The 13,256-nt window shown below is 44.3% G+C and overlaps 1 protein-coding gene across 2 annotated transcripts in view; it reads left to right on the top strand.

Annotated features, from left to right (window-relative positions):
- ADAMTS12 (ADAM metallopeptidase with thrombospondin type 1 motif 12) overlaps window positions 1-9,993 on the top strand; it is a 181,202-nt gene extending 171,209 nt beyond the window's left edge. For both annotated transcript variants that reach the window (XM_037530308.2, XM_037530310.2), the window contains 2 exons: window positions 1,150-1,309; window positions 6,182-9,993. In XM_037530308.2, the coding sequence (XP_037386205.1) occupies window positions 1,150-1,309; window positions 6,182-6,357 (336 nt within the window). In that variant the 3' untranslated portion in view covers window positions 6,358-9,993. The remainder of the gene's footprint in view (window positions 1-1,149; window positions 1,310-6,181) is intronic.
- Window positions 9,994-13,256: the final 3,263 nt, after the last annotated feature.

Below are 13,256 nucleotides of genomic sequence, written 5' to 3' on the forward strand. Positions count from 1 at the left end.
AGTATTTTGTCAACCATAAAGCCCCCAGGTATTTTTAGGTTAATAATTCTCCTTATTTGTAGCTGCATAGTTGCACCAGCACAGCCATGATCAGCATGAAGCTGGCACATTCTTTTTAAAAAGGCTCCTGCTGATGCACCCATTGGTCTTTGGATTCCAGCCACTTTAATCCAGGAAGAACAAGATGATTCATGAATGAGAAAGGAACATTGTACATTAATCACTTTGCCTGCAATAAATAAAAAGTACATCTTATTATTTTCACAATTAAAAAAAAAGTCTCTTAAAAAAATGACATCAGTCATTCCCTTAAATAGATCCATAGTAGGTTCTATGAAGTCCTTATTTTCATTGGCCTCTGATGTTCACTAATAATGAATTGCCAAAGGAGAGTCTGGTGTCTGGGCAACTTCTGGTTTTGCCCTCCTGCTAAGCTGTCCCCCCATGGGTCATTTGAACAACAAGAAATGGCATGTGTAGTTGTATTTTTGTCATATAAATATAATTTAATCACTTTACATTAGGACATCTTATAATAGCTCCCTTAGAAATTAACATTTTTCCCAGTCATTAGAAATTCAGTTATTCCAAGACCAATTTTCTTCATCTATCTTTGATCTGACAACTGAAAAGATTATATCTAACAATTAAAAATATGTCTGGGGATTAGACTCTTGAACAGTGGAAGTTTATGTAACAATATTAAGGTCTCTAATCAAATCAAATGTGACCCTCATAACAGAACATTTATACAATGTGAGCCATCATGAAAATGCTATCAATTTTGGCCCATTCAGAGACACAAAATTCCATACAAAACTTAGAATGACAGGTGAATATTCCTAAATCTCACTGTCAATTCCCTGCCTCCCTAGCACTTTATATCATTCATTGCGAAAGAAAGCTGCACAGTGCAACTTAAACCATAAATAAAACTGCATTCAATCCACACAATTTATAATATAGACTTCCTGAACTCACACCTCCAAGCTAGTAGTGCCTTCATTCTATGACTCCTTCAAAAAGTTTCTGATCACCGAGATCAGAAATCTTGATCTCAGTACAGTTCTAAGAGGTTTTCGGCTGGCGAGCGTTCACCTGTCCATTCCAGGGAAGAATGGCACCTCTCACGTGCCCCCTCTCTTCCAGTGCACGGCTTCCTGTGGAGGTGGCTTTCAGAAGAGGACCGTCCATTGTGTCTCCTCCGAGGACAATAAAACCGAAGATGAAGACCGATGCCTGTGTGACCATGAGTCCAGACCTCCAGAATTGCGAAAATGCAGCCAGCAGGCCTGCAGGAAGAGTGCTGGTGGGTGAATGTGGGTGAATGGGTTGCTCAGAAGGGAGAGAGATTTTCATGAAGAAGTCATGCTGCTTGGTTCCACATGTGGACTTATTTGTGGAATATAAATAATGAGAAAACAGATGCAAAGCTCAGCAAAATAATTCTTAGACTGTGTGGAAAATATACTGGTTACCAGAGGGAATGTGGAGGAAGGGTCTAGGGCATTGGCAAGGGAGTCTTGGTGGACAGCAAATAAAGCATGTGCACATATGGGGATGTGAGAAGGTACCCCCAAATTTATATAGCCATGTAGACAACTGAAAAGTTAATTTTTAAAAAAAGGAAGCACAGCTGCCACCAGTTCCTTAATTTAAAGAGGCAACCACCGACCCTGACTCCTGTCGCCTCTAAAATGCTCTCATTTTCATGCCCCACTCATTGTCCAGATTCTTGTTGGCCAATCAGCCATTGCCGTAAACATACCCACTGTCCATCTTATAGGATAGGGTATGAATTCATGTAAGGTTTACTTTCTTCCAGGCCATGTCACGTGCTTTAGGTACAAAATTGTTAATGATTCAAACCTAAGAACTACCGTTTCTGGTAGGGTCTACCAAAACCCATTACAAGTATCTGGGTTAAAAGAAACATCAAGATGGGCCTCCCCTGGTGGCGCAGCGGTTGAGTGCTGGGCTGCGAGGCTGCCCGCAGCCTCTGCAGCGCTGGTTCATTCCCTGGCCGCCGGCAAGGGTCCCACAAAAAAAAAAAAGAAAGAAAGAAACATCAAGAAAAAGATGCAGAAACAGGTAATGAATATTATCTGCATTTCAGGGATTAAGTAATGATTAAAAATAAATGGTGGAGGACTGTGGGTGCTCTGGTGGTGGGAGAGCTCCCTGAGGACAGGAATCCTATACTGTCAAAATATTAGCAAGAATAGAAAACAATGGTACTTGATTAAAAAAATATATAGGTTAATTAAAATCAAAAAGTTAGTTGCAAAAATCTAAAGAAAATTAGAAGCTAAACCTTGAAGTATGCTCTTCCAGGGTTGTTTGGGGGCTTGAGAGGGGTATAGAGGGCAAGGAAAAGGGTAAGGAAAGTAATAAGGATTGTATTTAGACTCAAACTTGATACCAGTGAACAACGAACTTTCTACTGAAAAATATTCTCCCAGATGAATAGAATTTTATTTATTCAGCATAACATTAATGATCACACAGTATATCTCAGGCAAGTGATAAAAACTGAGGATGCAGAGATGAGTAAAACTTAGTTCTGGCCACAAGATGCCTAAAGTTTCCTGGAAACTGTATTTGTCGACCATATTGAAATTGGTTTTCAACTTTCATGGTCAAAATAGTATCCCTTTGAGCTACACACAGCAAGGAAACAAGTTTATGATGGTCTCTTTAAATTTTTTAAGTATGGTTTTTGGTTTTTTGTTTTTTTGCATAGGCAGAGGCAAATTGGGGGCGCCTCTTGAAGTTGCCCCTAATTAAAAGCATTGTGTGTGCCTCAGCTGGGATCTAATTGGCTGATGAACACAATAGCCTTCATTGTTTCACAATAATAAGGAGAAAAATTAAGTCATGCCACAATGTTAGGCTGATAGTAATTTTCTAAATGAGCTGCTAAACATAGACCTGGAACAGTCTCCCTCTATGTGCTACCACTATCCTCCATTCTTCCTTCAGGTCCCCCATTCTCAAACAGGAGGACCCCACAACTTAACATGTTTCCAGGGCTCTGAGGCCCATTGAAAAGTAGGATTCATGATCTCTGGGTTTCCAAGATCAGGCAAGGACACTAGACATCGTTGAATCTCATCGTTGAATACTTATTCAGAGACATAAGTATCAACCTAACCTGACTAGTGGTGACCCTGTGTTGAGCAAATGAGATGTCTGGTCAGGGGTAACACCTGTTCAGATGGCCCCTCGTCCCCCATCAGCAGTACAAGAGATCCATTTTTTTGATGACCAAACTTAAGATGTATAGAAGCATTATTCAAACTCCAGCACTGCCACCTATCTACCAGCTGTGCGACTTTGGGCTAGTTACTGAGCTTCCCAGGAACCCTGTTTTTAAAAGAAGAATAGATATACCTACAAGTAAATTTCTATGAGGAGCATAGCATATAGCCTAGTCTGTAGTTAGTGCTTAACAAATTGTACTGGGGAGGGCTGTGTTAGTTTCTTAAGGCTACCATAATAAACTACCAAAATCTTGTTACTTTAAAGAATTCTATTCACCCACAGCCCTGGGATCTAGAAGTCTAAAATCAAGGTCTTGTCGGGGTCATGTTCTCTGCCTTTGCTTCTGGGGATTGCCATGATCTCTGGCTTCCTTGGTCTGTAGCTACATAACTCTGATCTTTACCTCATCGACACATGTCATCTTGCCCCTGTGTGTCTGTGTCTTTATGTGACTTTCTCTTCTGTGTGTGTGTCTGTGTCTTCTCTTCTTGTGAGGACACCGTGATGTTGGATTCAAACCTAATCTACCTAGTATGACTTTATCTTAATTTATATCATAAACATCTGAAAAGTAGTACTTCCAAATGAGGTCACATTCACTAGTATCAATAGTTAGGGTTTCAACTTCGGAGGATGCAGCTCAACCCAAAACACAGTTAAAAACTTCAGGGGGCTGCTACAAGGCCATTTTTATAATAGTATACACCCTTAGGACAGATTAGAGATCACTCTTCAGCTTTCAACGAAAAAGGCTCAGAACAGTTCAAGACGGAATGAAAGGCCATGTTGAGCAAATGATATAATAATACTGCAAATTTGGGGATTGGGACAAAAAAAAACAACAGCATGTGGCCAATGTAACAAAAAGCAGCTTTGGGGAGAGATGAAAACTAAGCTCTCATGCTTCCTCTGGCTTCTGTCTTAAAGTAGCCATGGGGCACGGAGCTACCAGTAACCTCCAACCACCATCCACAAGGGCATCAGGAGAGGTTGGCTGGCAAGTTGGAGCAGCCCTATGATGCCAACTCCTGCTGGGCCCTGTTCCAAAGCCAGAAGTCTAGAGAGGAAGGGATCCTGTCCTAATTCTAAACAGCAGCCTACATGATGCTTGGCCCCGGCGCCATGGAGAATGCCCACCTCTTGTGGATGATGAAGAACTCAAATTCGTGTTCCACAGTAGGAATACTTGACTGGACCATGTGCTCTTTATAAAGTGTCAGAAAATGTAAGGGAAATTTTCTGTGGGATTTTAGGAGAAATTGGTTTTTATAATAGATGTAAAAAGGCCTGAAGAAGAAAAGGATCAGTTGTGAAGAGCCTCAGAGTGCTAGGAACATTATAGATTATATGTTCCCAGGGGCACTTAAAACTTGAAAACTAATAGAATTCTAACAGCTAACAGGAAACATTAGCTTCTTCACAAAAAAAAAAGAAAAAGAAAAAGAAAACAAAACCAAGGGAATAATGAGTTCTGAGGAGATAAAAAGCATGTTTTTGCCTTTGTCACCCAAAGGTGAGAAATCCACAGAGAGGCAAAAATACTGTCACAGGTTTGGGGTAAAGAGAATAGTACCTCCATTTATACTTTTACTGACAGTTCTGTTTACAAAAGACAGTAACCTATTTGTGAAAAAGCTTTTCTTCAGGGATGTTCAAATCTTTACTGTAGAGGAGAAAGAAAAGCAGCCAGAGCTCTGAGAGGCCCTCAAGCAAAGTTTGAAGCAATTTTGTTTCATGGAAGGAAAAGCTGTTATTTGGGCCTTCCTCAGTTCCATCCAGAGCAGGACAACATAGGCCAGTGCAGTCTGAGTCTCGCCCACAGAATGTGAGTGGGTGGTCCCTGCTTCATGTACGAGATCCCAGGCCCCAAAAATAAAGGGACTCACTCACCCTAGAGTTAGGGATTCGAACCCAAGTAACTAATGGGATGCTTACTATCCTATTATTAGGGGAATTATTAGGGGAATAACTAGGGGAATTATTAGAATATGTCTCATGCTTTTACCAGGGTAACTTTCTGGAGGGCAGCAACCATATTTTATTTACTTTCATAGAGCTGTGCTCGGGAAATGTTAGTGGGCTGAGTGGGTTACTGCTTGGCACTCTGAATAGCATTACTGATGAAATATATATATAAGGTCTAGGGGTGAAACTGCTTGTGTTCAGATCAAGCTGGGCCACTTACCAGCTGGATAACATTGTGTAAGTCCTGGATTTCTTTGGGCCTTCAGTTTCTCATTTGTAGACTGGGAAGGATAGTCCTATTTTCCTGTAGTACCACTCTGAAGCTTAAATGAAGCAATGCATGAGAAACTTGGCCTTCTATCAATATTACTGTGGGACAGTATAGCAGAACACCACAACTCAAGGTTTTCAAACTTCAGCCATGTATTTTTCACTCAGTATTTACAAGTCAATGAAAGTTTAGCTGTTCTAGTCTGGCCTTGACTGGCTTGGGCTGCAAACTGTAGGTTGGATCTAGATCTTCCCTTGTGTCTCATCCTTCTTGAGTCAGTGGCTGCACAAGCGAGGTTCTCCTTGTGGGCGATTGCAGAGGCTCATCCTCATGATGCTCAATGGCCCTGCAGCATCCTATTAACATCCCGTTATGCAAAGCAAATGGTGGAGCTGAACCCAAGTCAAGGAGTAAGGAAGTGCTCGCCGCGGCTCTGCAGCACTGGGAGGATGGGCCTGTGTGATGCAGCTACACAGGAGTGAAGAACCATGATTGATAATGCAGGTTAACACCGACACTTTGCCCTGTGCCCGATGCATAGTAAATGAGCAGTGATGTCAACTCTTTATGAATTGTTACGGAGCCTTTCTAGGTAGACATAATGTCTTCCATCAATAGGAGTGGCACCCATTCACTTACAAAGAATAATGTTTTATTTTCTTATTTTTTTCTCTCCCACAGATTTACTCTGCACCAAGGACAACTTATCAGTCAGTTTCTGTCAGACACTAAAAACCATGAAGAAATGTTCTGTGCCCACCGTGAGAGCTCAGTGCTGCCTCTCGTGTTCCCAGACACGCGTCCATACCCAAAGGCTGAGAAAACTGCCATTGCTCAAGAACCCCAGAGCACGCTGAGACTAGAAGGGAACCCCCCCCCCCCCAGAGACTGCAGCTGCCTGCTGACCAGGCCATGTTCTAGCTCCAGGACCACTTCATCCAGGTTATACTATGTCGAGGTTTTCAAGTCCAACTTTGGGTCATAAAAAACCAAAATCCATTGTGTTCCTTTACCCAAAATCCAAACTGTCTCTCACAGGAGGCCTGGACTATAATACTTGCTGCTCCTGCAAGAAAGGGAAACACTCCAGAAGAATTGGGAATCTCCTGGGATCAGCTTCTGGGAAAGGTGCCAAAGTAGGCCAGTGTGTGACATGATCCCACCCCTAGAATGTGGGTGCCCCCCACCCCTAAAGATAAAAACAAACCAGGTTTTCCCCGGACTACCTCAGGAGATTCAGGAAACAGCCACACATATTCAGGGGACAGGTTATTTTGTTCCTTTATCTTAGAGAAATCATCCTTTTGTTTTTCTTCTCTGCTTAGGGACAGGTCCTGTTTAAAATGTCATGGAAAGCTTTGAGGAATCTTCCTCTAATTCATCCAGGCAGAGGATGTATTCTCCACCCAAGCATTCAGTTGGGGCAGGGAGAGAATGTGCTGGCTACGCCCCTCTGTCTACCCCAAATCCTTGTAGACTCCACCACTGGGCTGTTTAAGCTTCTATGACTGCCTGGAGACACCAGGATAAAAGGGCTGAAGCTACAGGACTGAGTAAATCAAAGGGGTTTTGGTTAGTTATATGGAAGACATTCCTTGATGTCTTGAGGATAATTTCTATGAAATCTCGTAAGCAGATGAAATCAACTCCTTGCTAGTATAAGAAAGGGAATGTGGGCCCTCATTCTTCCCACTTTCCAGACAGATGCCCATTCCTTTGCAGAAGAGCAAATGTATCTTCCTGTCTCATTTTCCCTCTCCAGAATATCTCTGCCTAAGCCATCAACTCAGATTGGACCATCAGTTTCCTGCTGGGGATTAATATACAACTCTGTAGCCAACTCCAGACCTGCCACCAGCTACCACCACCCCTAGACTGGAAAACGGAGCTCTAGATTAAAATACTTCAAAGAACCAGGTATATTTATGAAGCATAAAAACTTAGTACAAACTTCTGATCTTGAGACTAAAACTTAACAAAAATGAGGTCAAGATGACCTACTCCTCAGTGAACCCAATAGTTACTTTTGAGGGTTTATTTCCTTGGGGGCAACTGGTGAGTCAGAGGAGTCCAGAAGAGCTGACACGAAAGCTAGACTGCTAATCCTGGGTGTTCCCGCTACCCATCAGGAGCCCCGGGAGACCACAGGCAGAGCAAAGTTCCTGGTTTCTGAGAGGAGGTACTTTCATGACCTGAAATGAGGGGGAGGGTGGGCAAGCAGGACCTCAAGGAGCAGAAGTCCTCAGAACCAGCCCTGACAGGCAAAGGCAGAGCTGTGGCCTCCAGGTGATGGGCAGCACAGGTTCAGACTCACACACAGGTGCAGTTAATATTCACGTGGGACAAGTGTCCTACATTGCCCTTGAATTATCGATCCGTTCAGCAGAATGGTGCTATTGAAAACGGTGCTCATGGCCAGACGGTGGCAGAACTAATATAAACACACAGATGTGCAGGTGGGCGAGTCCATCTCCATCTTCTGTTAAGTGTGTGATGGTGTTGCTGGCCAATGCCCATTGTATTACATGGATATCAGAAGCTTCAAGTTTTTATATTGTGTGCTTTTTATTTTTTTTTAAACCATCCATATGTCTTATTTTGTAAATTCCTAGGAAAAAAAACAACATTGGGGGTGGGATGAAATTTGAGCTAGACCAGAAACAGGAGGAAAGTAGAAATGTTTACCTAAAGCCAGGGAATTTATTTCTAGATAACGATTACATTCTTACATTCTCTGTCTTTAAATATAAACATTGCTGGCCGATGACAGTATCTGGTGAAACAACAGTTGTAGACAGACGATACTTAAATTGTTAGTGACATAACAGGAGGAGAACCTAATTTTTTCTCATGAGATAATTCACAAAGGCTGTCCCCGAGTGCAGTGTAGACTCTCGGCGGGATTGCATGAGCCAGGTTGAACTTAACGTGGTCCTGTGCTCTCTGGAGTCAGACTTGTCATCAGAGACCTGGAAATGACCAGCAAAACTCAGGAACAAACCCAGATTCCTACTGACCTCAACAACTGAAGTAGACCAGACTTCCGGTACACAAAATGTATCATGTGCTAACCCAAGTGGTGGGGAAGATGGTGAACATGTAAGGAAGGTCCGTCCAGGTACAAAATTCTAGGCCTCTCTCAAATGCACAATATTGGCCCCTAATTGTGTGCCATGGACTTTCACGTCCTGTATTGAGGCTGTGTCATGAGGTGACAGTATGGCTTCTGGCCTTCTGGATCTGCAGATTGAGAGAGCACTTGATGTTGGGGTCACCTGGCACGTTGATTGTTCCCATGACCACCACTCAGCTTTGGGTCACCAGGGACCTGAGACTAACAGGGGACTCCCAAGACAGGAACCAGGTGGTGTCTTCACCATCTCGATGTTCACGGGAGTAGCAGGAGGTAGATTTGTTGGTTTGTTTTATTCATGTTCACCTTTTCTTCCCACCTTGAGCCAACAACTGAGAAATGTAGCATTGAGACACACTGGATTCACATCTATCACGAACCAGGGAAGTCTGCCACGGGGCCTGGTGCTTAAATACATGAAGTTTCTCAAAACCAGTTGGGTTTACATTCCTGTTTGCAGAGGTAGAGTTAGCTCTTCTCTGAACAGTCATTAGTCCTTAAACATGGAAACATAATTAAATAGGCCATAAGAGAATTGTATTTGAAAAGCTAAATATTACACTTTTCCTAAAACGGGGGAATCATTTTTTAATACAAAGAATTGCTTCTTAGGATTGACTAACTTTATAATGGTTTTCTTAAGAAAGGGCACACCTCCACCCACTCTCCTGAGCCACCCTAGGTCTCCAATTGCACCCCAACAGATATTTAGTGACTGCTTTTGATAACTTTCATAAGATTTCTGAAATAAAATTGGAGGGATTTGTTTCAGATCATAATTTCCCATTCAACTGAGTAAAATCTTCCAAACTCTGAAAGCTACACATTCCCACCCCAGAGATTGCAGGTGATAACTCTTCTCCCTTCTGACTTTAAGATGAAGCCCTGGAACTGTTTATCTGGTGCTCAGTGCCTGGCAATTCATTTTTAAGAGCGAGACCACGTGACAAGAACTGCCTGGTGCTACCATTTAGCCAACATATCTGATACTACTCTTGTTTTTATATTGCTAATAACTCTAGTATTGTATTATTACTAAATTGTGTCATTTACAAAACATGGTTGGGGAAGCACAATTCTCCCTGTATCTTCCAAAGTGGGTGTGTGATGTGCATGGCCCAACCCAACACCCTCCCTGCATCTCTGTCCTGCTTTGCCAGGCCCAGCCTCTTTCTGGGGTATTTCATTAGGTACCTCAATGTGTAAAACCAAACTTAATCATAGCCTGGCTTTGTGGGGCATCAATAAACAGCCAAACTCACTGATGTCTCCTTGTGATTCATTTGCCCTGCTGTGAGACCCCCACCACCCGCCTGTTTTACCCTGGAACATGATAGCTTGGAGGATGATGCTATCAATTTCATCTGCCCACAGTCTACTGACCCCCTCCTACTACACCCCTCGATTAGCTTGTCATCAGATGAGTCACATCCCAGGTTGAGGCAGGCTCAGATGTCTTCTCCAACTGAAAAATGTGCAGAAACTGACAAAATCCACCACGTGATAATCTGAAGTGGTGTCTATAACGCTCCACAGTATCGCGTCCAGTGTAATTGGACTTGCAGCTCCCAACATAACCTACTTCCTCGCCTGCACACAGTGAAGAACTAATGCTTTAAGAGGAAGACAGTGCTTAACCCACCTCTAGAGGATTTTGGAAATCAAATCCTTTTTTCAAAGACCATGCACAGTACACTATATATGACCAGCAAAAGTAGAATTTGACATCTGGGCACGTCAAGTGAGCAGAGGCATGCGGTTAAGAAGAGCAGGCCTCTACAGGTGGCCCCTAGAATCCTTTGAGGACTTGAACAGGAGTGGTAGGAAAGCTGGGTAAGTAGAACCTGAGCACCTCTCTGTTTATACCTTAAAAACTTTCTCTAGGACTATCATGTAATTTTTTTCTTGTCCTGAAAGGCTCAGCTCAAATGCTGCTTCCCCCAAAATGTCTAGCACGGATCATACCAAAAAAAGGGATGTACTTTTCTGCTCCTGCTTCACCCCACTCATTTTCTTCTAGAACAGTTGTTTTTAACCAAGGGTGATTTTATCCCACAAGAGATATGTCACAATGCCTGCAGGCATTCTGAGTTGTTACAACGGGGCAGGAGGGAGGGTGCTACTGGTATCTAATGAGAAGAAGCCAAATTCCAAGTTCTGTAAGCAATAAACCTTCATTTTTTGGCAGATTCGATATTTACAGTTTCACCTGTTTGTTAAAATGTAACTTCAAAATCAATGCTAGTGGTGCTCACACGGATAGGCACAGAGTTGTGAAACAGGCAGTCACCCTACAAGCAGGCTCCTCGCTGAGACTGAGTGAAGGAGGAGATACTCTACCTGCTTGCTTCAGTGCTCATACTGTAAATGATTGTCTTTGACATGGTCGGCTCAGTGTCATGCCTTTCACAGTTTAGTGCTTTTTGTTGGTGATTTCACATTTTAAAATGGCCTCCTAGAGTAGTGTTGAAGCACTCTGGTATTCCCAAGCACATGAAGGTAGTGATGTTTGTGTAAAACTGTAAGGAAACAGTGGGTTAGAGTGATCAGCACAGAAGATGACATTATACAGCCACAAGGGTTACAGGTAGATTTACTCCTAGAAATATTTTGACACATTTAGTAAATTGATATTCTAGTTCATGCATCAACTTACTGTGAACTTGGCTAGTGTAAGTCAATTCTTCTAATAAAATTCATTCTCTAAAGCTGACAAAGTGTAGGCCAGACCCTGGACTATAACTGATCCACTTCACACCCCCACTGCAGGATGCGTGAAATGCCCCTCATAATGCCACCTTCTAAGGATCACTCTGGGGAGCTAGCTGATCACCCACTGCAGCACTGGAATTTCTGCCCTCTTTGATCTCATTTACCAATGACTGAGAGGAACTAAATGTTCTAAGATTTTTCAACATTAAACATAGTACCCAACATAGTAAGAATTTTATAACTTTCGTTGAAATCATTGTGCCTTTTGTTCATTCCCAGAGAGAAGTCAGATATTGGAGGTAGAAGCAGCAAACATAGGGGCTGGAGTAATGGAGGGAGCAGGAGGAAAGAATACACAGATCATGCCTGTGGGCTTGAAAGTAGCCTATTTGGGGTGGAGAGGACAGTGTGTGTGTGTGTGTGTGTGTGTGTGTGTGTGTGTGTGTGTGTGTTGGTGTCAAGGACTGAAGCTGAAGTGTGGAATGCCAAATATACTGAAACGCAGGACAGGACAGGAGATGAGGGCACGGCCAGGCTCTCTCACAGTGCGCTGGGTGGGTACATCGTCCAGGTGCTTGCACTAATCCATCTCTCTTCCTGTCTGTGCTAATCCAAGACTTTGTAACCCGGGCAATAGAGGGAGGTAGGTGCTGGTTTTCTCTAAAATGGCTAAGTTTTTCCACCAGGTAAGAAGCTGGTGTGCTCCCTGCTCATTCTGGACCCTGAGAGATGCTTGCTTCAGGTTCACCCCCAGAATGTGGAGGGCCTGAAGTATGAGTGAAATTGAAGTTTCACTGCCAAATGTAATACTTGGCTAACGATAACATGCTCCATCCTGGATCCATGCCACTCCCCACCAAGGATCACCTGGTAACCCACACCCAACAGGGGTCCCTGCAGTCTGGGACTCAGAGTAGTACTGCCCGATCCACTGTGGCTCTGGGGATTTACAACTGTGAGCAGAGACTCTTGACGTGCTCCCACCACCTGCGTACCCCTCCTCCCCCTCCTACCTCCCTAGCAGGGAGTTGTAGGGAGGCCCTGGCCTGTGTTGCTTCACCTGAGCTCAGAAAGCCAGACCCAGCCCATTGCCCCTGCCACCCTCTACCTCCCATGCCCATGGACCCGATCCTGCTACCACCTCTCCCCCGCCCCATCTCCCCCCAACCCTGCAACTGGAGCAGCCATGGGAGGTGAGCCCCTCCCTGCTCTGAGCACCCCCTCCAGGTACCCTCTCTGCAGACCCGCCACCTGGTCCCTCCCTCAGGTGGTCTCATCCCTGGTCCCATCAGACAGGAGCTGATGCGAAGGGCTCCTCTGGTACCGATTTGAACCTTAACTCTGGGCCCCAGACACGTTTCCCCCAAACTGGCTGTGCGTTCTGGGATCTGAATCTCCATGGTATCGCCTCTGCGTGACCCTGCCTGAGGCTTGAGGGAGGCGAGCAGGTGATGCTCAGGGTGGAGCCATGCCCGCCTGACCTCACCATCTGTGGATGAAAATCAGCCAAGTTTAGGAACAAAGGGAATAGCCCCGTGTAGGCTGTGATGAGCAGCTGCTCAGCAGGAATCCACCCCTGAAGCTGGAGCCCCTTCCCCGGCCCCTAGAGACCCACAGTGCCCCCAAATCTGGGCATTTCCTTAGGATGGATTTTCATCTCCAAGTTCTTGCCTTTCTCAAACAGAGATTTCATCTTCCCCAGAGTGAACCCCTCGCCCCCACCCGAGTTCCAGCATCTCTGTCAGGATGTTACGAATCATCACATACCTGAGAAGGGAGCGTGGTTCCTCCCCTGAACTTGCCATCACGTCACCTGTTCTACTGAGAAAACCCTGGGTCCCCCCCAGGCATGGGGGTGGGGAAGGCAGCAGAGAGCCAGGAGCCTTGCCTGCCTGCCTGCTCTCCTCTGTA

This window comes from Talpa occidentalis, unplaced genomic scaffold, assembly GCF_014898055.3.
Source record: "Talpa occidentalis isolate TD23 unplaced genomic scaffold, MPIMG_talOcc4v2.1 talOcc4.6, whole genome shotgun sequence".
NCBI lineage: Eukaryota > Metazoa > Chordata > Mammalia > Eulipotyphla > Talpidae > Talpa > Talpa occidentalis.